Source organism: Anomalospiza imberbis, chromosome 1 (genome assembly GCF_031753505.1).
Source record: "Anomalospiza imberbis isolate Cuckoo-Finch-1a 21T00152 chromosome 1, ASM3175350v1, whole genome shotgun sequence".
Lineage (NCBI taxonomy): Eukaryota > Metazoa > Chordata > Aves > Passeriformes > Viduidae > Anomalospiza > Anomalospiza imberbis.
Window position 1 is genome coordinate 40000898 of NC_089681.1, and position 27999 is coordinate 40028896.

The following is a 27999-nucleotide window of genomic DNA, read 5'->3' on the forward strand; positions in this document are numbered from 1 at the left end:
ATCTTCTTTCACAACAATTGAAAAGTACTTTGGAAAATTAGCTGGTATGAGGTTCTATTTTATTAAAATAAAAAGGGACTGCCTCGTTGCCATTTACTTTATGGACATGTTGACAATTTGTGATAATAGGCACTTGTATCAGTAACAGCTGTGAAATCAGAAAAAAGGTCAAGACAACCCAGCTACAGGGCATACTTCAGTGTAATGATTAAGTCTTTGATGATTTTCTTTGTTCTTCTTCCAAATTGTTATTTCTCACTTGATATTTCTTCTTGATGCCATTTGGATACACTAGTCAACACTTTCTTCTGTAGGTTTTGTTCAGCTTGTGTTGCTTTTGTAATTTTCTCTTATACTTCCATTGATTTTTCTTTTCCTTCCTTTCCTCCTTGTCTTTTAGAAATTAAATTTTTAGCCTAGTATTTTTATTCCATGAGCAGTTTCACTGAATTTAATCGTGCTACACACAGCAAGTAATGACAATAAAATTTTATTTAGTATTTTATGCATCCCACTAAGTACCTTTCCAAGTGGATCCTGAGTTTTCCAGCTTTACACACAGCTCGGCTTTAATCAATTGACAAATTGATACCAGGCTGATTTTGTGCTTGCATCGCTTATTTAAACAAATGTCTCAAAAGGATCACTTCCATATGCTGCCAATATTGGCAAGAGCTTTCAGATTCATTTTCACACTTTGTAATCTACAGTTTTTAACAATATCAAACAAGACAGCATAAAATGGCCATTTGTCCTCTTTGTGACATGTATACATGAGCTTAAATGTTGTTTTTTACTTTATCAAACATCTTGAAGCAAATTACTGCAAAAGGCTTAAATTATGTACCTTGCTTGACACTACTAAGTAGTTGTGAACATGGCTGCTCACAGCTTGGATGAATCTACTCTTTGCTGAGTAAAATCTGGCCAGGCCCAGAGAGTTGTAGTGAATTACATCCACCTGGTGCCCAGTCGCAAGTGGTGTTCCCCAGGGCTTAGTTTTGGGAACATTCCTGTTCAATACCTTTATCAGTAATCTGGAAGAGGAGATTGAGTCCACCCTCTGTCAGTTTGCAGCTGATACCAAAGTGGACAGGAGTGTCGATCTGCTGGAGGGTAGGAATGATCTGCAGAGGGATCCAGACAGGCTGGATCCATGAGCTGAGGCCAATTGCCTGAGGTTCAAAAAAGTGAAGTGGTGGATTCTGCACTCGAGTCACAACAACTTCAGGCAGTGCTAAAGGTTTGGGGACAAGTGCCTGGGAAGCTGCCTAGCAGAAAATGACCTGGACATGCTGGTTGAAAGCTGGCTGAATGCTAGCCAGCTGAATGCTGTGCCCAGGTGGCCAAGAAAGCCAGTGACATCCTTGGCTTGGATCAGCAGTGGTGTGGCCAGCAGGACCATGGCAGGGATTATCCCTCTGTACTTGGCACTGGTAAGGCCACACATGGAATCCTGCATCCAATTTTGGGCCCTTCAGTATGAGAAAGACTCTGAGTGGCTGGAGAATGTCCAGAGAAGGGCAGTGGAGGTGATCAAGTAGCTGAAGGGTTGTTAAGCATGGAGAAAAGAAGGCTCACAGTAGACCTTATCATTCCTTACTACTACCCAAAATAAGACTGTAGCCAGGTGGGAGTCAGTATCTTCTCCCAGGTAACCTGAGGAAATGTCCTCAAGCTGCACAAGGAGAGGTTTAGATTAGATATTAGGAAAAATTTCTAAAGGATTATCAAACACTGGAACAGACTTCACAGAGAAGTGGTGGGGTCACTATCCCTGCAATTATTTATAAAACCACATAGATGTGGCATCTGGGGACATGGTTTAATGGTAGGCTTGGCAAAGCTCGGTTACCTGTTGGAATGCATGATCTTACAGGTCTTTCCCATCCTTAATGAAGTCTTTTGTTATTCTATGAAATATAACCAGGCAGAGTAGTGGGGAAGATGGCTGTGAAGGGCCACCTCAGTCCCACTGCCGGGAGCCCCACTGGGGCTCATCCCCCTTCGTGTACAAGGCCACGTGGGTGCGCTCTGGCTAAATGGGCTTTCTGAGCAGTTTGGCAACTTTTGGGCTTCACCCCAACCCTTGACTTTGAGCTTGCCAGTTTTTAGCCCTTTGTTCAGTATGACTTAAATAAACCCAAATAACTTCAAGTAATTGAGGGTTTCTTTTGTGAGCTTTACTGGTACATGCTTAAGTAAGGTCAGTCCTCCTGCACTGAGGAAAACTGTGGCATCCACACCAAGTTTTACTTGATACTCCCTACCCTCAGCATCACTATTACTGCACTGTTCTGCAGCTCCAAGTTCTCTGTAGTGTTCAGTGGGTGACTAATAGGACTTGATTAGCTGTGAAAAGGGAAGGGGCAAAGACTAAGTGGGGTTTAGTCTTGGAGTCAGCAGCCACTCTGTCCCACAGTCCAGCAGAGAATGGTCTAGCCAGCTGGTGCAGTCGTAACTCTTATTCAGAGAGCTAAATTCATCCATCTTTCATCACAACACTTGTCTTTAAGCCATTAATTATGTATGAATGAAGGTGCTAAAAACAGGAGGTAGAGGAGGTGGGAGGGGCAAGATTTAGGGGCTGTATGAAAAATTCACTTTTCTGTACTTTCAGCTACATAATATTTCACTCTTACTTCTGCCAGACACTAGAATAAGTCAACAAACCGTTCTAAGTATGAGCAAAGAAGATTAAGATTTAGGTATCATTGGCATATAATCAACAGAGTTCTTACCCTTCCTGGAAATGAATCATCCTTCTTTTCTTGTTAAAAAGGTAAAGAAAAGACTCTGCAGGATCTTGATCTCTTTGGGGAAAATTCAGTACTTACCCCACACAATCCACTGGGATCATCCTAAGAAGAAACGACCAGGCTAATCTTAAAATGGCTTTTATTTATTCCCATAAAATTTTGAATGCCATTATCATCTCCTGACTCAGAACCAAAGTCAGAGGGAAGTTCAAGTTGTGTTAGCTGATCCCCATTTCCTCTCTGGAACTCTGTAACCACTTACCAGCAGAGCTGTGCTTCCACATGCTGGGAAGCCAACTTGCCGTGAAGGATGATTAACTGTTAATGCCCACAGAAGTAGTTGTAAATTATAGTAAGAGAGATGTAATAGTTTTGCTCTGTCATTGTTTCTTTTTGTTTGGTTGGTTTGTGTGATTTTTTTTTTGTTTGTTTAGTAGGTTTTTTTTTTTTGTTTTGTTTTGTTTAAAAAATCTGTATCAGATGAGCTGGTCTGTAGATCAGATATATGTATCCTTATATGGATATTTGAAGAATACCACAATTTTCTCTTTTAAAGAGAAGTCGTAAAAGTTGTTCTGTAGCTCAAATTTGTTGGCTTTAATCATCCTTCTGTTTCCTCTGGAGTCAGAGCTCTAGCCTGTTCCATAAAAATGAGAAGTTATAAAACTTCCAGCTGAGGATCTTGATGAAATGAAATGCAGGGAAGATGGCAAAGTGGTGACCTGTTTTGACAATTCTGCCTCTGCTCCAGGGACCTGGCATGTGTGCCATGACCAGCTGTGGACAGAGGTGCTGCTGGGGGGAGGCAGGGTGACAGCAGAACAAGGCAGATGGCCTCCTGCTGGGATCTTCTGAACTCCTTAAACCCAGCCACGGAGCTCCTCACTGCCAATTAGCTGTTTTCTGTATAACTTCCCTTGTTTTTAAAGTCCTAGAGTCAGAAACCTTTCAATGCCTTCTCCAGTCCCTCCCTGCAGCTGGCAGTTTGAGCGTGGCTGGTCTCTTCATAAACACCCAGGGACTTTTCTGTGGAAGAAGGACATGCCTTGGGACAGAAGCTATTCCTGTGCTCAGCACTATATTGGGCTGGTTTCTGAAGGTCACAGTGGAGGTCTGTACCAGTAATTTTTTTCTATATGTAACATGAACTTCTGTTTTTGACAAGTAAAAGCAAAGCACAAATCTCATGATGAATGTTTAGTCTGCTGTGAGCAAAATATGTGTACAAAAGCTGTTCGAGTAGCATTGAATATACTTTCTCATCTCTCTTTTGCCCCTTCCTCTCTCTTGCAGGTCTTTTGAAGAGCATAGAACACACCATTTCCCGAAAGCTGTGTTCACACAGAGAGCTAACATTTCTGGATGCAGCGAGACAAGAGAACTTTGTTTCCTTGGCAACTGGAGCCACCAGAAAGTGTTTCCAGCATCTCCTACCTTTACACAGGCTCGCTATCATTGTAGCCTTTGGTTAATCATGTAGTAAAAACAAATATTAGCTGAACAAGCATCTTGATAGTGTGCTTCAGCTAACTCATGTGGTCTCTTCTCCAGCCTCTAGAATAGGGGGTGATCTCTGGAAATGATCCTGTTCCAAAGTGTCCAGAGTTACAGCTCACGGCTGAACTTCAAGGTCTGTCCTATCCTGTGCATTTGACTGAAACCCATAAAGTGTCATGGTTTTCTAGAAAACAATGTCAGGAATTTCACAGTTTTCGCTGAAAGTGAGCGTGCTGAGGTGATGGAGCTGCATCTGTGCTGCAGCATGGTGAGCAGATGGCACAGTGCTGCACAGAGTCATGCCTGTGATTCAAGGTGGTTCATTCTTACCTCTGAGTCAGGGCTGAATTAATGTCCCACCACACCTTTAAAGTTTTAAAACACTGTGCTGATGGGGGCAGCTTTTTAGCTTTTGGTAAGAAAAAAGACGGTGCTGAAGCCCTTCCTACCTGCTATCGTTAAATATCACATATTTCCCTCCCCCCAGGTTTCTTATTAATTCAAAGAATTTTGCTAGGATTGTAAAAGAAAATGCTTCATAGATACAAAATTCCCAGTTTATGTTTGTCCTTCCACTTATATTTAACAATATTGTGTAGCTGATTTTTGATTGAGGCAGAGAGCCTGGAGAAAGTAAAAATTTGTGTAAATGCACATGTTGTAGTTCCTAGGTATCAGGCAACTGAATATGATGGTGTTTTCACTTTTGAGAGCTGGAATTTATAGCTTAAACAATTTTCTATAATTATGGATTTTGATATATAGCTTTATATTCTTAATTTAGAAAGTCCAAGTGGTTTCTGTTGTGTTTCCCAAAGTCCAGCGAGGTGAACACTATTGGGTCTAAACTATTACAGCAAGAAGTTGGGGAGCATGCAAGCCACATGTTTGTAAGAACATTACTGGAGGAAAATGGCAGCTGAACAGTGAGATAATGCTGGTTTTATTCTGTCTTTCTTCTCTAAATATTTCCTTACTTTCATTTGAAAGCAGGGCCTTCTGTCTCTTGTAAGCCCTTAGAGGGAACAGGGGTTTTTGGCATTGGTGTGTGGGCAGTATGGGCTAGGTCATCCTGCCTTTCTCTGCCCTGGGACTCCAGGAGACTGCCCTTTTCCACAGGACTGTTGGGAAGAGCGCAGAGGCACTGTGCAGTCAGGTGTTGAAGGAGAGGAAGATGCACACTGGTTCTCCCTCTGCCCTTAGTTTTCCTTTCGATATCGTGGCGGTTGTTCCTGGTACCAGCAGTGAGACCAGTTGCTGCTGCTAAGCCTGATATTCAGGTTTTCATTTGCAAAGCCAACACAAGAAAGGAAAAGATAATTTTTTAACAGTGCATATGATTTTGATTTGACTTTCAGAAGACAACCCAACAACTTAGGCAAGTACTTTCTTTCTACTGTATCATAAGGTCCTACAGCAACCAAGAGCCAAAGTTGGGTCTCCAACATGGAACACACATAAACAAAAAGCATCCAGCAGCTTAAACATCGCCTCTGGCTCAACCTGTAATTTGCAGTGTTGTGGTCAAACTCCATCTCATTCAAGTCCCATGTAGTTACATGGCAAACTCCATGAAGGGCCAGTGACTACAACTGTAAGCGCATGTTTTTTTGTGCTGACGCTAAGATCCATGGAGAGTTTCAGCACAGAATTTAGTTAGAGAATGAGCAGATTACTGTCCAACCATTGGTGCTTCAAAAAGCTGTGAGTCTGCTATTTATCTTACTTTTTTGTGTCATCTGTGCTGTAGATTTACTCACAGAAATAATAGGTTTCCTTCCCCATATAGAAGTTTTGGATCCACCTGTAGTAATTGCAGTGACAAAATGATTGCTCATAAGATCTAAATTATCAATGAGTGCTAAAACATTGCTATTTTAAATCTTTCCTGTATATTTTAATTGTAGAATGTGGAAAATTCTGGGGAAGATGCTAATAAGAAGTTGAAAATCACCAGTAAAATTATTTATGAGATGATACAGCAGCAGTAGTTCCCTTCAGTACATGGGCAGAAGACCATGGATTGCAGAGGATAAAACCATAATTGGAGTACATTTTACGTTAGGATCTACTTCATCTTCAAAAAAATGATTACTTCCTAGATTTGTGTCCCTGTCTCAGGGACATTTCTGTCACACATTAGTTATTATGCATTTTTATCCATTGTCATCAAAAGTGAAATTTTTAGACAGCTCTGTACACATGATCATGAGCAGTTACTGAAGTTCTGGAGAAAACAGTGACCACAGTCAAAGCCATTATCACATTTGAACAAGCCTTTTCCTCTAAGAGAGGGGGTTCTGTACCTTTTAAGCCTCCTACATGATTTCTCACTCAGCTGACATAATTTAGTCTCTTGATTATAGGTTTAGGAAAAAAAATTGTTTAGAATAGAAAACTCAGTCATATCACAGACACTCAACAAAGGGAGCATGAAGTAAAGTTTCAAGATTGGAAAAACTTGAAGGAAACTCACAGCCTCTCTCTTTCTCCAGAGACGGGTTTTCCTGCTGCACACTTTGAGATGCAGCCAGTATGGCTGTTCCCAGCATCTTCTGAAGGAGTAGGAATAACTCAGGGTCTTGCCTCTTCTCTTCCAATTTGCCATTTAGAGAGAGTTTTGGTGGGGATTTCAAGGTCTGTGTGCAAGTTAAAGGATACTTGAACACACATATTGGTGCATTGACAACTCCTGCTTGAGACAGTATGTTAGGGATAAGCTCTGAGGGATGTGATTTCTGTACACACCACTTCCCCATTTCTGGCTGCAGCTGGGAGAATGAAGTGCTACAGGGAATTCTGGGCTTCTCACATGGTGTGGGACAGCTCGAAAAATCTGTACAGTAATTAGGGTGTCACTCTTTTCCTTGGTAGCCAGCTTCTGACTTTGGAGTTGCAGGTGCAAAGGAACAGGGGCACAGCTACCCAGTGAGAAACGTTTTGGACACACAGTTGTGGAGTCGAGGCATGAAAGAGCTGATGGACCAGGCAAGGCGTCTAAATTTAAAATTCCTCTTTTATTTAGTGTCTACTAGTCTGAAATCCTGTGGGATTCAATAAGGCAAAGAGGGTTATTTCTTGAGGCCTGGGAGTGTAGGAGAATTGAGGAAAGAAAACTTGGAAAAGTGTATTAAAATAAGCATTCATTCATAACAGAACTTATTTCTTGCTTTTCTTTTAATTTGTCTGCATCTCAGTGTTTAGAAAGAAGTCATGTGAGCTTCTGAGCTGCGGGGACAGAGACAGTGGAGAACGTGTGCATCAGTGCAGAGTGCTGCTGGAGCCCTGGCAGAGCGAGAGGGAGGCAGAGGGAGCCTGAGAGAGAAAAGGCGAAGTGGTGGGAGCTGGAACAGCAGCAACTGCTGCTGCTGCTGCACCGTGCAGCTCAAGCCTGGGAAACGGCTCTGCTGCCAGCACGCCTCTCTGAGGGCGCAGGTGCCTCACATCCAAAAGTCCAAGGTGGTCAGTGGCACTTCCAGGAGCCAAGCACAGCGGCTTTTTTCTTTTCTTTTCCTGCAAAGAGCACCTGTTTGAGGACTCCGCTTCTTTTCCTGGACTGAAAGGTATTTTTTGTCATTAATGTGTCTTTTCTATGAAAGCAGGTATGGGATCAGGAAAAAAATAACTCAGGCAGGATGTTAAAGCAGGTGTGCAGAGAGGTTGTGGGTTTCTCTGTCTCCTTCCTGTTTATAGCAGAGCTTAGGCAATGAGGAGCCCTTGTTAGGATAGAGTTTGACTTAAAATATGAAAGATGGGGAAGACAGGGTTAAAGTGTGGGAGTGGATCTGAGTTGTTCCCATCTGGCTTGCTTCACTATGCAACCTTTGAAAGTGGAGGAAAACTTTCCTTGTGCACTTGGAGAAGCAGCATTACATAGCAAGACATAAAACTTGAAATCATTTAATATGAATGTAATTTGCTTAAATCTCTGCTTGGCAAATTACAGTTCCCGTCACAGCAGAGCTCCCCTTAACACATACACGTTTCAGAGGTCTTAATGTTCTGTGTCTGTAAAAATACTTTCTATCTCTCTCTCCCCTCTTTCCAGCTTACTTGCCTCCTGCTGTGTGCACCCCTTCTGGTCTCCCTCCTGCCTGTGGGGACTGTACCCCTATGGATGCCCCCATACAGATTTTCCGTGAGGAGCCAGACTCCAGCTGCTCCCCAGTGCCCTGCCGGCCCCCCAGCACCAGCAGCAGCTGGCTCCCGGGCTGGGCAGTCTATGACAGCAATGCCACTGGGGTCTTCGGGGACGGCCAGCACAACCACACCAGCATCTACCCCGCCATTCCCATCATCATCACTGCTGTCTACTCGGTGGTCTTCGTTGTCGGCTTGGTGGGAAACTCCCTGGTCATGTTTGTCATCATAAGGTAAGAGTTCTGGGTACCGGTTGGAAGAGGGGCAAAAGACTGTCCCTAAGTTTGGCAGGGTGGGGGAGGGGGTGGATTATGGAAGTCCTACTGTGAGGAGCTGGAAAAAAGCAACTGAAATTACCTAAACCATGTCAATCCCAGTGGTTTTCCTGCACTTGTGTTAGAGAAAGAAGGGACAAGCTGGTTAAATGTGATAAATCCTGCAGCCTGAGGGAAAGCGCTTGTGCCTGGAGCTGTGTTCATTGGCTGCCCTCTAGGGATGAGATGCTGCTGGCATCCGAGGGAAAAAAGCTCGAGTGAAAGAAGGAAACTTCTACAAGGCAGCTTTTATTTCCACCGTGAGGAGACCCCTAGGGGCAGCTTATGTGTCCAGTCATGTGGACACTGATACATCGCTGCCTTGGCACCTAATGTTTTCTTTAACAAGGAGGGAAAGCCAGGAAATTATAAATGTAGGAAGAACAGTTTCATGTAAAGCAAGGGATGTTTTTTCTCTGTTTAGCAGTGTTTAAATCCAGTTGTTGATGTTGAATTGAAGAAAGTAAAGTGCTGAAATACCTTTTCCATTGTTTTTCAGGAAAGAGGAGAAAGCTTTGTGTCTGTGTTAGTAAAGGTTTCAAACTAAACCACTTGGTGACAGACACTGGTACTTATGCTTGCACTTACACTTGTGTATTGGTGAACATTTTAGCTTGCACTGTGTTTCCTCTCTCTTTTTGTCGTTTTCATTTGCAATCTGTAAAATCTGTAAGAATGCTTGGACAGTGCTGTTTAGCAGGGTAATAATGAGCAATCCAGGGCACTGGAATCATGCAAATTTTGGACTCTTTCTCCACAGCCTGCTTGAATTCTGATAAAGTTTCTGGGAAAAAAATTCCCAGAATTTTGGAGTACTCATTGCTCCAATGAAATCAGCTTGTACATGGAAAAAAATGGAGGCATTGGAAGGGATTCTCTTTTGTAAGGGATGCATGATAAGGGTCAAGCAATTGCAGAATGATGAAGTAACTGTCAGACTTGTTATGAGGGGAAGTTATGAGAACAACTGAAGCTGTTGATAAGGTACTTCAAAAAGATGAGTTATAATCAGGTGAATACTCTTGAATAATGAAAATAAATTTACTAGTCAGTGCAATAAAAAGAGATGCCTGTGGTCAATTTAGAAACAGTGGCTGGCTCCAGTTTTGTGGTGTTGTGATTTTTTTATACCCCTACATGCCCTTTTGCCCTTCACTCAGGGTAGAGATTTAATTTCTTTGTGTATTTTTCTTTCAAGAAAAGAGACTCCATACTTGACAGTCACACAGCTGCAAAGGCAGAGATATTCTAAGCCACCAGTCAGTAACAAAGACAGCTGATTAACTGGCCTGGGCAGTGGAAATAAACCCGAACTTGGCCCTAGAAGTTAGCATGTATGTATTATACTGGTGCATAGATATTTGATTTTTTCTCTCCTTCTGCTACTCTCCTAAGACAATTTTTGTAAGGCTCTAGATAGCTATTGCTCATTTTCCTTCTAGTTCCTACATTAGCCTTTCGTTGAATTTTCTCTTGGCCCATCTCTCGATTACGTGGTAAAAAATAAATATGACAAAACACCTGTTGGTACTTTTTATTTTTCTTTTTTTTTTTTTTTGTTTATTTCTCTCCTAGGTTCTCTGTGTGGCAAATGCTTTAAACACTGATAGAATCATTAGCTGAAGTGCAGGCATACACAAGCCAACAATTTTAAATTTTCTTATGGTCTTGAAATATTTCAAATGTTTGTGCAAGAGGTTTATTTTCTTCATTTTTTCCAAATATCTCATGTCCCTTCATTTTTTCCTCACATACACTCTCTGCATGATTGTGTCTCAGGATGGATTTTAATGACCCACGAACAATGCACCCTGCAGTGATGTCCTTTTGTGAAGAAAGACAAGGTCCGTGAGAAGTTTGTGAAAGAAGATGGTAAGGGAGAGGCAGATCCTGTCCCCCAGCCATCCCACAATACCCCCCTCCAGCTGCCACAATTCTAAAGTGGGATGAGGATATACTGAGGCTCTTTTTAACCTTCCAGCTGCGTACAGGCTTTGTCTGAGGCCCTTTGCTGCTCTTTCTCAACTCTGAATTCCAGATCTGCTCTCCTCCTCCTAACCCCCTCTGGACAGGCAGGCAAGGCAGGCACGACTCCTTCTCCCTTTACTCATTTAAATGTCTAATATTGTTAGAACAGTTCAGTTGGAATTATTATAATAATCACCTAGCCCAACTGCCTGACACTCCAGGCCTGACACGGGGTCACTTTTTGGGTCACAAAAAAAAGGACCCCCCTGTGTTCTAAGACTTTCAATCAAAGTGTTGAAGTGTCAATGATGTGGTAGATTTAGGAGACTCCAGAATCTTTAGATGCCTCAGAGACAGGCTCAAATTCAGCCATAGCCTGTGGTATCAGCAGGCTTTGGCCAATTCCAGGACTGGTTTTGCTACTTCTGCATAAGGGCTGCTAAAGAAGCTCATGGACACCAGTGAGTCAGCAGCTCAGCAGCTTGTGCATGGAGTGCTGGGTGAATGAGATCTCTTACAGGTCTGGTGGGGTGCTTTACTGCTGAGAGGGAAAACGCAGAGTTTCCTCAGAGGAAAAAATAACAGGAGAATGCCACTTCAATGACATGTGCAAACTCCTGACAGAAAAGTAGCTGAGTTTGATACAGCTCCTGTGAGGAGAGATTTGTGCTGAAGTCTGACTGGGAATTGTCCTTTAGTACAGTGCTGACAGCATGGCTTCTTAAACCATTTCTCAGGAGACCTGGACTCTTCTCTTGGTTTTACTATCAAGCTTCAACACTTTTTCCTGTCCTGATGAGGTCACTTCATGGTTTTCTCACATGTAAAATAGAGATGCTGGCATTCACTGTCTTTAAACGCACAGCAAAAGTCAGATTTAAAAGCCAAAGTCTAACCACTAAAGCTTATAACAGAGCAAGACCAAGTCTCTTGTAAACACCCTGGGCTCATCAGACACACATTGAGTGATCATTTTTAATGAGCAGAAAAAGCTCTGCATTGAGTAGACAGTGGACTGGCACTCTGTTCCTGCCCATGGCACTTGGCTGTCCCAGTGTGGGTGGTTTGCAGGAGCTCTCCCCATGTTTGGATCAGCTGTGCAGCACGTGCCCCATCCCAAGGGGCTCTGCTGTCAGCTGGGAGGATGGACACTCCCTGCCAAGCCCATGGCGCGTGGGGTGTAATGCTGTCCTGCGGCTGCTGCTTGTCCTGGGGAAGAGACTAAGAGAAAATAAGGCATCACATTGCTTCTTGTACTGGCGGGAAATACAGGCACTTTGTGGGAAGCACAGTTCTCCCCTATGGAGGAGGAGGGGAAACATGAAATGGGTTTGCAGATACCTGCTCAAGTTGTCTGACCTCACCTGAGGAAAGTCCTACAGCTGTGTGGTTCTTAGCATTACCAGAATGTACCTCAACCCCAAACTTTTTCTTTTGAGATTAGCTTTACCTCGGAGGTGTCATAAGATATTTCTGGAGGGAAAATAGTTGGCTGAAGGGGATAAAAAAACCTGTTTGTCCTTGGAAGCAAAAAGGCTTTTTTCTTCATTCCTCTTACCTCATGACTTTTTTCTTTCAAATTTAGTGCTGGCTGTAAGCAAGATCATAGTTTCTTGTGACAGTTGCAGGGAAGAAAATCTCCTGACTAAAGTTACAGCTTTAACTACGATTTGCACCTATCAAAACCATAAACATACTCTGACAAAACTCTGGGTGATGCTCTCTCTTACCCTCTCCAGATGTACTTTTTCTATGTATTTATCTTACTCTCATTGTTCCTGGAGTAATTTACTGAGATCAACTGATACCAACAGGATCCCAAAGAGCCAATCCTGTATTTCTTTTAAAATTATCTTTCAGGCTGCCTGTGAACTGAATAATTTTCTACATTCAAGGATTTTTAAGAAGAAGTTATGTTACAGATATGTAGACTAATTCCTAAGGGAAAAGAGAAACCTTATAATTCTCTGCTTAATCTAATGTTGAAGAAAACGTTTTAGCACTGATACATTTTTGTTCTTATATTCATTGAACTGAACAGCATTTTACATAATGGGAAAAGTGTATTAAGAAATACCATATAAAATTGAGTCCTTTCCAGATTGTTTTTAAAATTTCTTCATCATTCATTCCAAAAAAGAATGAAAATATTTTTTTAAAAAGTACACAACAATGAAATTGATTCAATACATTGGTTTAAATTAAAAATAGATTTTCATACCATCAAAAGATCACTTATTAAATTACTTTAAATTACTGTCCTAATTTTATTAAATTATATTTGGAAAGAATATTATTATGAAATGAAAATTTAAGCTCCAGAAAAGTCGACCTAACTGAATTACCTGTTCCCTACTGCTGGCAGTTTGCATGATTTCATTATTTTATGAATAATGAAGGGTGCACTGTACTATATTTTGTGAAGTTTAGGACTTTTAACGTTTCCTTTTCTAATCAAAAATCTGACAGTTTACTACTACCAGCAGAGAGGCATTAAATGGATTGATAGCAATTCATCACAGATTTCAAAGAGCATTTAGCCTTGCCTCACTGAATGGAGGTAATTTTGATCAGTTCTGCAGCGTTAGTTCAAACGTGACATAATTTCCATCACAACTTTGAAGAGTGATCATTACCAAAAGCTTTTACAGATGGCACAAAGTAAAAGGCAACAGGAAACAAGAAAGAGGACAGGCTTATAGAAGAGTATTGATAGTTTGAAAACGCAGACCATTTAAACAAAATGTTATTATTTCTAATACTTTTAAAACCCAGCTAGACAGTGACTAAGTGAGACCTGGGATTTATAAGCTGACAAGAAACCAAAGTCATGGTCATGCTGTGATAACAAGAGCTGATACTGAAAATAGGCAGGGAGAGCAGAGGAGAGGCTTGAAAGGAATATTTACCACAGACAGTATTAAAGAGAGGCTATAGCTTGTAGTGAATAATATGTTTGGCTTCTGGAAAGTAATTTGGTATCCATCCAGACATTTCTGCTGGGCTAACAGCCAGGTAATCATTTAGTTCAGAGAAAGGCATAACTGGAATCAGTGTCTGGTAGCACGATGAATTACAGAGAACCTTTTTGAACTGGAAGAAAGTGAAAACTTAGAAGAAATTTCAAGTTTGGCTGCTGGCAAGGCAGAAAGCTTGAGATAACTTTCCTATTGTCAGAAGGGAGAGTGGTGGGTAGGCAGCTCATGATCTTGGAGGAAGCACAGGGAGGGTGCACAGTGAGGAGATGGTGTTGGGGGGCCCAGACTGGCTAAGCCCTTCTGGTGAAGAGGAAGAAATGAGGGAAGAGTGGGGACCTTTCAGTTAGCTTTTTTTCTGAGAGAGGATTTTGAATTTGCTGAAAGGATGTTGTAAAAGGAAATTCTTAACTGGGTGATTTGAATTCCTGAGACACATTAAGGACAAGGGAAGATAATCTTCCTGTCTTGCCCACTCTATCTAAACTGTGATTAATTTGTCCCTTTCAGTTAAATTCTCTGAAACAGATGAGTTCCCATGATGAGTTTTGATTCCAGTTACATATTTCTTTCTGAAGAAAAAGCATCCAACTACACTTAACTTCCAGGAAGTATACTTCAGGTCTCCATTTTGGTCCTCTCATCTCTAAATATCAGATAATTCCCTCAAAGTGAGGAATCTGTGCTGTTCTCCTTAAGGAAGACTTTGTGCTTTGCTTATTGCTATCTTCTTTTGTGAATTTAGAAAGATATGGGGAAAAGGCAGTAGGAATATCATTTTGTCTACGGACAGGCATGAGTGCACAAACTGGATTAATTGTGGGGAAGGGGTGTGTACCGATGCAACAAGGATATTGGAAGAGGGATGTCTGATCATGCTGGCGTTCCACAAAATGTAAAAATTATATAAATAAAGAATATATAGAAGTGCACAGCACTTTTTTAAAAAAAGTACACAAAAATTAAATTGATTTAAGATATTGGTTGAAATGAATACTAGATTTTGATAACATCAAAATATTACTTGTTTATTTGCTGTAAATTGGCACGGTTCTATTGGGAAGTTGTCATGCCAGGCTGTGAATTACCCTTGAAATATTTATTTCTCCCAAAGCCAGAGGGTTCAGCTGTCATTAGATTCACCTTCTAATCCTCATGGAAGTTAAAATTAATTTTAGGTGGTTTCCTGTTTTCAGTTTTGAGACATTATTTTCAATGAAGTCTCTGTGTTCTTTTCATGAGTATGAGTATGAGAAGACAATTTTCTTCAGTGTATGAATTTCTGCAAAGTCATGGTAAGAAAGTGAGCAGATACTTTGTGTTTTCTCCATTTCTTATACCAATCTACCTTTGTAACATGCAGCTGCTCATCTCTGCTCCAGAAGTCAGCAACGTATTAAAAGTGAACGTCTAGAGTTCCCAAATTTAGCTGTGCTGCATGTGGAACACAGAGGATTTTATATTTGCTAAATGCACTTCCCACTGTATTGTGGTAGTCCAGCCAGTGTCTCTACTGTTAGGCAGCTGGCAAAAGCCTTCTTGAGTAGTGACAGATGAGAAGCTGCATGGTAGGATTAGTTCAGGCAATCTACTCAATGTTCACTTAATGTTCACACTCAGAAAAGTTTTGTTTTACAATGCTGCTGGATGATGGACTGCATCAGGACTTACTGTTAGACACACCTTTCAGAATGACTGCTTTGTCAAAGTGGGCAGGAGAAGAATATTTTCACAGTGGAAGATAGAAGCTGTGCTCTTCTGTTGATGGTGACTTAAAGTTTTCTGCATTTCACTTGAATCATCTTCTTTTGGAATGTATGTGTTCAGTTGGTCTTCTGCTATGGGCTTCCCTGAGGCAGGTGAGGAAAACAGATAAATGGGAGGGGTCCAGAGAAAGCCTCCCAGCTGCCTCCTAAGAGGGACTGATGACTTCTCCCTGAGCTGGCTCACTACTGATATGTACATTTGCTGTCTTGCCACATAATCCTATACTTGTTATAGAGCGAACTCCCTTGTCTCCCATTAAACTTTATTATGGGAGTGTTGACAAGAGATTTGGGTCTCCACACATCTGAGTGTGTAGTTGTCCTATAAAACACTCTCAGCTGCGTCAGTTGTTATTCATCCCTGTGGCAAAATGGACACCAGGTGCATTGTTTTGAGAAGAAGAGTGATATCCATTCCCCAAGACCCCCAACTGAGTGGTTTCTGAGCTCTTTCCCTTCTTCTGTCCTGCAGAAACATCTAGGGAAAGCAAATAGCCAATAACTGTTGTCTGCTACCAACAAGGAAAGAAAGAACATGAGATATCTTTTCCTGGGGCTATTATCCCTGTTTCCTTTAGCAATGAGATTTGTTCTCCTTGCCAGACAATCTCTGTCCTATTCATTTCCCTCTCCCATAAACCCATGGGAAGCACTTTGCCAAAGGAGCTCATGCCCTTTATTAAAAAAAAAAAAAAATTCTTCCAAGAAAAAATAATAACAGGAAAGGTGGATGTCTCTGTTCAGAGACAGAGATTCAATGTTCACTAGAGCAATATACTTCTGACAAGTAAAAAGGATTAGAATGTTCTGTTGAACACCCTGGGAACTCCCCATGGCATGACTGGTCTCTGGGAAACATCTGCAGCAGCATGAAGTTTTTCAAGAGATAGAATAAGTTGCTTGACAAGGTCAGTATTCATATCTACTTAGCAATAGAGAGCAAAAAAAATTGGGTACACAGTCCAAGCTAATTGTCCAGGCTCTTTCATAATATTATTAAACATAATAGTTTTAGATGAAGTACCAATTTAGTGAAATTCTGCATTCTCACTGATTCATTTTTAAGCCGCAGTGATTCGCAGCACCTTGACCTCCAACCTCTCCTATCAAAGTCATGGAAGCAAAAATTTCACAGTATTTTTTTTTCTACCATTTTACAGTTTCTTGCAAGAGAGACTCTTGAGCTCACATAAAAATATTAAAAGCCTTTATCATAGAAGGAGAAAGATTAGTTCATTTTTGTTAAGTAGTGTGAATTTTCTTCCACATTGACCACTATGTAAGTAGACTTGAACTAATTCAGAGCCTGGTTCTTTAGCTAAGGAAAAAACCTTCCACATCCTATCTAAATCCACAAGATCTTGCTCAGATTCAGTTTATGGCTAGTACAGAGAAGAAATGGTAGCGGAAAATGGTAAGGATTTTAACTATACCTTTTGATGCTCACATAGATTATGCTCTCTGGGGGAAGAATAAAAGACAAATGTATGCTTTTCTTTTTTGAGCTGCTTTAAAATTGGTGTCTTTAGATGCTTATTAGTAAAGAGAATTCCACTTTATGATATAGTTTTGTAGACAACAATTTTTTGTCACGTCTTAAAAGATTTGATGGTTAAGACAGGCAACCATTAAATATGTGCAGTTACAAGGTTTTCCTTTATTTAAAGTGTCATCTGAGGTCCTCTATTGCTATAAAGTGGCAATTTAAAATATAAAATTGTCATATAACCCAATACAAACATGAAAACTACAGCATATTAATTTTTATATTCTTTAAATAACCTTAGACTTCATTTCATATTGGCATAAGATTTTATATTGGATTATGAATATCCAAGAGAGAGCTGAGCCATCCTTTCGACATGGTATGGGTTTGAAATAGATCCTCCTGGACTGCTTTTTGGTTTTTATTTCCTGTTCTGATGCAGTATTATAGCAAGTGTACTCGGAATATAGCCTTGAGATTTAGAGCTTTCCTGACTAAGCTTTCCAGCTGCTTGATCTCCATATACTTCATTCAGAGGAACCTAGTGGAACAGAGCCTGCATCCTGCTGATAGGTGTTTTTGCAATTTGCTTCAGATGTGCTTTAACTTTAATTTTCATTCACTTACCCAGGTATCTGTGAAAAACCTGTGTTTGCTATTCCTCATTGTATTTTATGCTTTTGTACTTTCCCTCTGCAACCGGAGAATGTTGTAGTATATTTGTTAGTTTCGCTCCCTTTCCCATCCCTCATTTCACACTGCAGGGAACATTTCATTACTTCATCCTATTACAGTTACACGAAAAAAGTTTGACCAGAGCCTCTTTCTCACCTTTTATCAGCTTTTCTAATGTTACAGTGTACTTTAGAATCACAGTCCTCTCCTCTGTTTGAGATAATAACTTTAAGGGGCACTACTAGAAGATTTTTTTCTGGAAGCACACCGGGTCCTTAGTAGCATGCTTCCCTCTTCTGTTACCACAATTTCATTGATAGCATAGGCTTGAGGTGTGATTTCTTCTTATTTACTGTCTTAAAAGCATGTTCTACTCCAGAGGGAAAAGAACAGTAATGATGAGTTGACTGAGAAACGAGAGAAAATTTCTAGGGGTCAGTCTAATGTCAACCTCAAAGAACTTTCCATTTTTTGGAAAGTGAACAATGCCTAACAGTTTTGAGAATTTTACTTTTGACACATAAGTGGACATAATTTAAAACTTGCTCCTTAAAAATTTTATCATATACCCATAAAAAAAAAAAAGCATCCATATGAAAGTGTTCTGTTTCATCATGACAGTTTTTCTGCAGTTTTGATATATCTTCTAGTTTTTAGTTTACAGAGACTTGAGGCCTGCTTATAGCTTTACAAGCACTCTTGAGATCTACCAGCTTAAGTGATCAGAGTTTTTACTGCTGCTTGAAATTAGATTCTAGCACCTGGTTTAAAAGAGGGATTTTCCATTCCTATGTAGTATCAGAAATGTTGCCATTCTCTTAAGAAGTCTCTGTATTTAACAAGTATTTTTTAGACATAGGATTTCCCATGAGCAGTTTATACAGCCATGGTTTATAACTATTATAATAGTCGTTGAAACTTGTACCTCAGACACTTAGAAAATGTCATTAATTGCTACTGTGCCGCCTATGGTGCAATTATGTCCAGGTTCACCTTATCTGTCCTGCTAAACTAATTAAAGCAGATAGAAATATTTTTAAATTAAATGAATTCAGATCAAGAATTCAGATCAAGAATTTTAATTTTGCAAAGGAAGACAAGATTCCCTTGAACAATTACTGTTTTGACCTTGTTCAAGTGAGTGGAGAGCATGGTGAGAAAACCCCAGACCACAAAAACATATTTCCTTCTATGTTTTAGTGCAACAGAATGAGTTGTAGGAAAGCAGACAAATCCCTCATATTGTGGACTCTATCAGGGTCCTCTTGAAAGGGTCTGAACGCAACAGCAGTCACTCTGTTACTTTATCTGGACTTTTGATTGAACCTGAAAGCACATATCTTCAAAGGCATGTGGGCATCTAATAATTTTCAGGTGTTTAATTTAAAACATTCAAAGCAGTTTGGATGGTTGAGTCCAGATTCTCAAAGGCATTTCTGAATTTTATAAACTTCTAAATGAATGTATGGCTTTATCTATACTGCCTGATAACTTTAAAGGCCAATACCACATTTATACACAGGCCAATGTTTCCAGGCAAAAGTAATCAAGGTTTTTATGAGCCCTGTTTTACAACACTTGTTTGCTATTTTTCCACTGTAAGGCTAGGAAGGAGAAAAAGGGTAAGGGGTGCTGGGAAAATATGGCATATAGAGTTGTAATGGCACACACATTAAAGAATTGAATTAAGGTTGCAAGGAATGGGAAATGTGAGATACAAAGACTTTTGGCTATTTGCTTTTTCAAGGCTAATAAAATCTTCTTAGATATTTTCCCCCAGTTTTCTGATTTTCTTAAAGGAAAAAAAGGTCAAGCTAATTCTTTTATACTTTGAAAGCAAACTTTCCTTATCCAAACCCTTGGCAAAGTTTTTGAAGATCTACAGATATAATGATTCAGGAGAATGATTACTTGTGTCACCTCTGCTTATCAAAGGTCATTGCATTTCTTCTGAATGTTTCTGTGTTAAGTCTAGTAACTTGTATTTGATTGAAACAAACCCTTTATAAAGCAGCAGACCTTGATTTGCAGGCATCAGTGGATGGAAAAATTACTCCTTTCTTTTTCCCTATAATAATCACCTTAGCTATTAAGAAACAGCTGTCATTGTTTCTAAGCTGAATTTGTCTCTCTTAAGAGTTTTATGTATTTGTTCTTGTTATGCTTTTCTGTGTAGTCTGAAAGAACTCTTCAGTACCTGCTATTTTCTCCCTGTGAAGGTCTTCAGACACTGTAATCAAGTCACCTCTTGGTGTTCTTTTTGATAAACTAAATGTGCTCAGCTCTTTAAGTTAGTCAAAGAATTTTTTCCGGTCCCTTCTTTTATTTTTAGTGCTTTTTATGCAATCATTCCAACTTTCTACAGTCTTTTTATTGCAATATGAACAAGACAGCAATTCCAAATATCATCAGTGATGTCCATAGAAGTAAATTTGTCCTTCTACTAGTCTATTTAATGTAATGGAAATTAGTCTATTTTAGCAGAGAGTTTTGAGTGTTTAGTGAACTTTTGTTTGGTCTTACAGTTGAGATACAATTGAAGATGGTATTTTTTCTTTTCTTTTTTTTAACCAGGAGGGAAATTTTTGTCTGTTAATATGTCCTATATTTGCTTTTTTTCTAGCTGTGAGGACTCATATTTGTGTTTGAACAGTGCCTTAAGGGCTATAATGTGACCTACAGGACAAAATGTCTCCTCTCCTGGAGCGTCTGTTGAGGAGATTGATCTAGTCGGGGGCAGAAGCCCATATCTGACTGATAGTTCAGCATGTGGGGGAGAAAGATGTATTCTCTCTTCCCTTGCAGTTTTTTTTCCCTTTGCTTCAAACCACTATTTGGCTTTATTTCCTTGATAAGTCTTGATTAAAATGTTTTAGAAAAAAACAATGCTATTTTTAACATTTCATATTGGTCATACAATGAAATTCCTGCCCACTTTATTTTAATAGCTAGTTTACATATTGGGCGCAACTTGACCGCACTGCTTAATTTATATTGAAAATATTTTTTATTCTACACATCAAAGTTTTGAAGGCAATAGACACATTGTGCTATGTCTTCATTGACTAAAGTGGTTGAATCTTATATTTCCACTGTAAATTATTAGCAACATATAGCAAAATGTAGCTATGTGTTTCTATGTGTGTTACATGTACACATTCTAGTTTGGACACACACTCAAAATATGGGACTGAAGCAGTTTTGAGAAAGAAAATCTCATTAAATCCAATGATAAATTAACAGCAGTGAACACAAGTATTGAGGAGAAGCATTTCAGAAAGGAGTGATAAGTACAGCAGGCTCTCCAACATCCTTTGTGTCCATCCTCCACGGACTGTCTCCCAAAACTGTCATTGGGGTCAAACAGAGCAGGGTGTCACCTCAAAAAACAGATCCTATTTTTCTATGTAGGCTGAGGTTCCTACCAGCTGGACAAAACAAGGGCTTACTTTTGATGAAATTAAAGAATGCAGGCAAAAATATTGCTATGACAGTTTTTTCCCCACTGTGGTATCCTACTTATACAATTGTGATCTTTTGCATTATCAGTCATAAAAGAGAGGACTGGGAGTAGGAGATGGCAAGAAAGGAGAAGAAATTGGCAAGGAAGGTAAATGACTACAACTCTACCAGCTGGCTCTGTAGTGAATTCAAGGAAGACAAACTATCATATAAGAAGCAGTGTGGCCCAGCAGACATAGCAATTAACTCATTTTCTTACTGGAGAATGGGATAAAAGCTCCTTTCACAAACCAAACCCAGAAATCTCACAATCACTGACAGATAGCTATAAGAAAAGGAAACAAAAACCATTTTGATCACTTCCAAATTTAACAGTGATATTTTCTTTTAGTTGTATTTGCAAAAACAGAATTGAAATTTGTCTAATTGGATTAAATGAATTCATATACCTGTTTTGCCTGTGGTAAATAGCTCTACCTGCTAACATAGGTGCTGAGAGATTGAATAAATTGTGTTTACTTTTATCCCAAGGGTCTGGGATTGTGTGCATTTCTATCACAGATGAGAAAAGACATAAAAAAACCCAACTATGGCAAAGCCTGACTGATGTACTGTTACCTATCTGAATGGACATAATCATATCTTGTAGTAATAAAGCCTTACTTTTTTTCGTTCTGCAGGTACACAAAGATGAAGACAGCAACTAACATCTACATCTTCAACCTGGCTATGGCAGATGCCCTTGTTACCACAACCATGCCTTTCCAAAGCACCGAGTACCTGATGAACTCCTGGCCCTTCGGGGATGTGCTGTGTAAAATAGTGATTTCTATTGACTATTATAACATGTTTACCAGCATTTTCACACTCACCATGATGAGTGTTGATCGATACATTGCTGTGTGCCACCCTGTGAAGGCTCTGGACTTTCGTACACCTCTCAAAGCAAAGATAATCAACATCTGTATCTGGCTGCTGTCCTCATCTGTTGGTATATCAGCAATAGTTCTTGGAGGCACCAAAGTCAGGGAAGGTGAGCATAAGCATTCAAAATTCAGCCTTTTTATTTCTCAACTGACAATAAATTTTAGGTTCAAATATTGATCAAACCTTATTTATTCCTTCTTCAAAATTACATCTAAATTCCTGACATTTTGAAATATATTGTAGAGCATCGCAGCACAACATATAAATCATTTAAGGTCACATGCCCATACCAAAAAAAGAACATTCTAGCCTGCGCTGGAATGATGCCATCAAAAACTACAAGCAGACAGCGGGGGAAAATTATCAGGAGTTTAATCACAATGGGCAAATCTAGAATCAGTTTAGGCTGAAACTTGAAATATGTGCTTAAGGTTCTTTTTGTAGGTGTTGTGAGAGTAGTTCCAATGAAGTCCCAAGAGCAGAAACTAGAATTCTTGGAAATTTATTATCACCAGCCATTTCACAGGATTTGAAGGCATGGTGAAGAAAGGAAAAATCAGTAGCTGGAGAGAGAAAATTAGGGTAAATTATATATGACAATATCTCAAGATCATATTTTAAAAAGGATGGGAATGTATATGGAAACCTGGAAAAGCTGAGAACAAGGATTGTCACATGAAATGGAAATTCAGGCTATGGCCAGGAAACAGCTGCAAGAACACAATGTCAATGTAAACTGTATGCAGACCATGTATAGGCTTTGCTTGAAATGCCTGTTCCATGAAGGACTGTGGATTTAGCCCCTCTAGCCCCTGACTCATTACCCTGCTATGGGGTTAATCTGATTTTGAGATCTTCCTTGAGAAGAAGGTAGGAGAAGCATTTTCTCACACATGCGCTTCATACCCACAGGTGTAAGTACAGTGCAGGGACATCTCGGTGTCTTCAAAAAGCTGGATGGCTGGATAAAATACAAGGAATTTATTTGGTAGGAGTCTTGTTTGAGATGTAAACAACCTTTTGAAAAATTATTCATAATTTCCTGCACTATCAACGTTTTCTATTTAGAAAGGTTTCACTCCTGAGACAAATGTTTACCTAAGGGCACTGTTTCATCTGGCAGACAATAAATGCAGTATGTTAAGCTGTTTGACATAGACCAATGTGAAAAATCATTTCAGCAACAGCTGCTCAAGGGCTGATAGATGTGGCTGAAGATATGTCGGTGTTGTTCTTGCTGTTAGTCTTCCGTTATGTAGGTGACAGTGAAGTCCTCTGGAAGCTCTTCTTTCAGTGCTTTGGGGGATCACATGTCTTGGTCTGCAATGCTGTAGCTCTTCTCCCCAGTAAGGTTTTGACAGGCTCTATAAAACAAGGTCTACCTGGGGAAACATTAACTTCAGGCATATTTGGAAGAATGTCTTGCTACATATGAGATCTTGAAGGCCATGGGACACTGGCTCAGGCAGGTGTTTTGTTGGAGCATGCTCAACTAACAGAATATTCCTGTCATTCAGTGTCAGCAGCACATTTAGATCAAGGGGCTCCTCTGAGGCCAGCAATGATTAAATGTTTTTTCCACGCCATGTAGAAGGCAGCCCTTTTTTATAACCTATGAAACAGAGACTGGTGATACAGAACACAGCTGAGCTAAATGAGGTTGGAAATATTGGCAGCTGCTTGTCAGCTGCTACTGTTCCTCCCTGCTTGTCTGATCTAAGGTCTCTCTTGAGCATTTAGTGTCAATTACCTTGTCTGGTGTGTTCATGAATTGCGTTGATAAATGCTGGAGTGGAAAGGCGAGATGCTCTCCTTGCCTGACAGCTGGAGCTCAGGCCTCAAACTTTATGTCATATTGGTTAAAACAGTTGCTATTTATATGCTTCAGGGCTGCTGTTGGATTCACATTTAAGCAACAACTGAACAGCAAATGGAAAGTGATTATACTTGAGGTTTCCTCACTGTGCTCAGTTAATCCATTTTGTTATCCAGCTCAGAATTGCTCCCAGATGTATCCTTTTAGATACATTTTTCCATCAGAATAAATTTTACATCTGTGTAAATGTTCCTGCTCTGGTCTTAATGGAGCTTTTCTTGCTGAAGATTTGTTCAGCTATCAAAAAATAAAGGTATAAAATTAGCTATTCATATTGCCAGGTATATGAAGGGTATGAAAGTGACACAATCAATATAATATATATAATATGTATGTTTCCTAGATCAATATTAAGATTAATCTTAAATGGTAGTTTATCAAGCACATTATAAAATGTATTTACACCAAATACCATATAGAACTCAGTGTTTTTCCTTAAATATATCAATGTATTTGGAATATTTGGTTTTCAAAGTGGAAAACGTCAGTATGAAATCTGAAGATTATGACACTATTCATAAGTTCTGCAACTTTTTAGGCAGTAAAAATAGAATATAAATTTGATTTTATTATGTTCCACTTCCAAAGTTCCAGAAAATTAATATAGTGTTGTGCATTATGATCAGATTTTCTATTGACTGTTTTCTACTTGTAAACTGGGAAAATGTAAACGGATTCCATAAAGTACTGTGCTATGGCATTACATGTATCAAATGAAATACCTTAATATTAATGACTTTAGAATAAGATTTTCCATAGGAAGCAAATTGCAATGAGAGGCAAGATAATAATTAAGTTTGTATCTGATAATTTGGAATTCTAAAATAACATTGCCAACTACAAATTATAGCAAAATACAGTGAGGATGACCTAATAATTTAGATAAATATGTGAAATTATGTCAGTAGCTCTGAAGAGGCCATTTCTTCTGGGAGTGGGTTTCATTGAGTAGCTGGATGTGGCCCGGAGCAGCCATCCCTGATCACACTTCATTTTCATCCCACACATCTGGAGGCAGCTTTACCAATTAAGATAATACAGCTGCATCCTGATTTTATGTCATGGCTGCTAAGCCATGATCTACTACAAATAACAGTAATAATTGACAGGAAAACTTTGAAGATGATTGTTGGCATTTCTAGAATGAAAATAAGTGAAAGCAAGTATGTTTATGAAAACCTTCATCACAAAGGATTTGATAAGTTCACTGAGTGTCAAGTCACCCTTGTGCTGTCATCTGAGTATCCTGCATCAGCCTAGAAAAATATGCCTTTTCCATTTTCAGCTTTCAGAATCATACATATTATTTAAAATAAAACCTCAAAATATTTAGCTTTTTTGGCTGTAAATATTTTATATTAAAATGTTTCCATATTCAATATTGCCCCTTAACAGCTTTCTGGTATCTAACCATGAAAATGTGTGTATGGCACTATAATGATAACTTTCTCCCCTAATTGTTTTTCAAAACAAATTTTCTGCAATATCTTTTTGATTTGGAAAGCATTTTTATAGCAGGGAAATATGGCCTGATTTCTTTTTTTCTGACGTTTCCTGATGGAGACGGATATGAAAAAGTGATGTGCAGGAGTATACTGAATCATTCCACTCTTAGATCTGAATCAATGAAAAACAATACATAATAATTTGTAGAGGACTGACAAACTCAGTAGGGAAAATGATAAAAAATCCATAGCACTTTACAGGACAAAATCTAAGCTACAATTCAGAGTGAAAAATCCCTGTGTTACTCTGACTTATCTTCAATAGAGTTGAACTACTGACAGTAGTTGTAAATTTACTCCTTCTCTTGCCTTCTCATTTATCTTATTACTTATTTTTCCATGTGTTTTATATGCTGGAAGGCTCTAATGAGGTCAGCAAATGAAACCTCAAATATTTCATTCCTTAGCTGCCTCCTGTCAGATGATATATTTCTGCTAAATACATTGAAGTGACAGCTTGTGGCTCTGAATCCTGGCATGGGTGATGGGAAAGGGAGTGGGCTGATATCTGTGGCACAGATCCTGCAGTCTCTGCACAGGCTGCATTTTCAGTGGCATGATCTGCAAAAAGAGTAGCTTCCATTTGACTCCATACACACGTGTATTTTATTTACTTCAATTTAACGGAAAAGAAGATGTTTCCAGGGGTTTTGCTGAATGTAAGCATTTGTGTGTACTCTATTTGTGCTGTAAAAGGCATATGGGAAAATATTATTACACAATTATCATATATTGGCAATTTTTTTTTAATATCAAAACCTCCTTCAGCTTCTACCGTTCATGTTATCAAAAATCTTTCTCTACCCACAGACAAAAACATATATAGTTTGATAATAATGATATTTCTACTTTGCTGAACATAGTACTCAATCTGGTTTTAAATCTCACTGATATTCAAATAGAAACAACTTTACAGATTTTGTTTTTGTGCTCTACTTTTTTAGATCCTCCCATGGGAAAGAAATTTCATGCAATATTTTGCATTTAAAAAAGCTCAAAACTCAGTAATTTCTAGACACAGCGGCGTAAAACCAGTTTAAATGCTAACTGAAAGCTTCCTTGGAGTGATTTAATGACAATTCCATTTATTAATATCGCAGTACATGCTAATCACTTTTCCTAGGTTACGCTATGATAATGACATTGTTTAGAATATCTAATAACAAAGCAATTTTCTTCTTGCTTCCTTCATTTTTAGATACTGCTAGCACTGAATGCTCCTTGCAGTTTCCAGACAGAGATTATGTGTGGTGGGACATCTTCATGAAAATCTGTGTCTTTGTCTTTGCGTTTGTTATTCCAGTTCTCATTATAATTGTTTGCTATACTCTGATGATTCTGCGCCTGAAAAGCGTACGGCTTCTCTCTGGGTCTCGAGAAAAAGATCGAAACTTGCGTCGCATCACCAGGCTGGTGCTTGTGGTTGTGGCAGTTTTTATCATCTGCTGGACTCCTATTCACATTTTCGTGCTGGTTGAGGCCTTAGGGGACGTGTCCCACAGCACTGCTGCCATATCCAGCTATTACTTCTGCATTGCTTTGGGTTACACCAACAGCAGCCTCAACCCAATCCTTTATGCCTTTTTGGATGAAAACTTCAAGAGATGCTTCAAGGACTTCTGCTTCCCCTTCAAGATGAGGATGGACAGGCAGAGTACCAGCAGAGTCAGAAACACTGTGCAAGACCCAACTTACATGAGGGAAGCAGGTGGGGCAAACAAACCTGTATGACTAGTCGTGGAAATGTCGTCTTACTGTCCTCAGGAGAGAGAGGAGTCCAATGACCTAGGACTGACACAGATTACAACTGCAGTTTGAAATTGACTAACCCAGACAGACATTTCTGGAATATTTCAGAAATCCCGGCAGTTTGAACTAAAGCAAGTTTATTATTGATAAACAAGAATCTCCTGAAAATCGGCTCAAATGAAAAGGACCTGGATGATGGTCAGGTTTTGGCACCATATCTGCTGTACTTGAACCAGCACTAAGACACACTTTTGCAGAGCGAAGAGATAGTGTTGCACCAGGTGATTCTGGATAAGACGAGTTCTGGCTCTTCTCTTTACTATATGTAACATTGTAAAAGGCAACATTTGGTCATAAAACTGAACTATACCAGAAACTTCTGCCCCAACAGTGATTACTTCTCAAGTACAGAGTTTGACAACTTGATCCTCTTAACAGTGAAGAGTGTTAGGTTTCTGTGAACAATTCCAGAGCTATAATCAATATTGTCCTCAATTAATAAATCTGTAACCCTTGTTTGTGCTGTGAAAATCCAATTTAAGCATGATCTGCCTACACACCAAAGTGATTTTATTGTGTCTGTGTATGGTAAAGCCTTTTGGCATTCAAAAATACTGGAATTTAATGGGAATTGTTATCACATGTTTAATCATCTCTGTGTAATGTTTTGTATGTGTGATTTTCCAAGGTGGTTGTTTCTATATTGAGTCTGAATAATATAATATGCATTTTCAGAGTGTATATTGAACAAGAGGCTAGAAAACGTCAAATGCTTCACTTGTTACAGAATTGATGAAAAGTCCTGTTTCATTAATTACGTGGAGGAAACACTCTCATGTTTAACTTGTGTTCCTGGACAATATGTAAGCAGACTAAAATAAATATTTGACAAATTAGAAT

General features: G+C 39.3%; 1 protein-coding gene across 2 annotated transcripts; it reads left to right on the forward strand.

Annotated features, from left to right (window-relative positions):
- Positions 1–1541: 1541 nt before the first annotated feature.
- OPRK1 (opioid receptor kappa 1) lies at positions 1542–27998 on the forward strand. Of its 2 annotated transcripts, XM_068188925.1 has the most exons (7): positions 1542–1654; positions 2652–2782; positions 4053–4389; positions 7454–7819; positions 8305–8629; positions 21723–22075; positions 26549–27998. In XM_068188925.1, the coding sequence occupies exons 5-7, from the start codon at positions 8370–8372 to the stop codon at positions 27079–27081; spliced, it is 1146 nt and encodes a 381-aa protein (XP_068045026.1). In that variant the 5' UTR covers positions 1542–1654; positions 2652–2782; positions 4053–4389; positions 7454–7819; positions 8305–8369; the 3' UTR covers positions 27082–27998. The 2 variants fall into 2 exon arrangements, with proteins under 2 accessions (XP_068045026.1, XP_068045033.1); XM_068188932.1 differs by lacking the exons at positions 1542–1654; positions 2652–2782; positions 4053–4389 and having other exon boundaries at positions 6166–7819.
- The last annotated feature ends 1 nt before the right edge of the window (position 27999 follows it).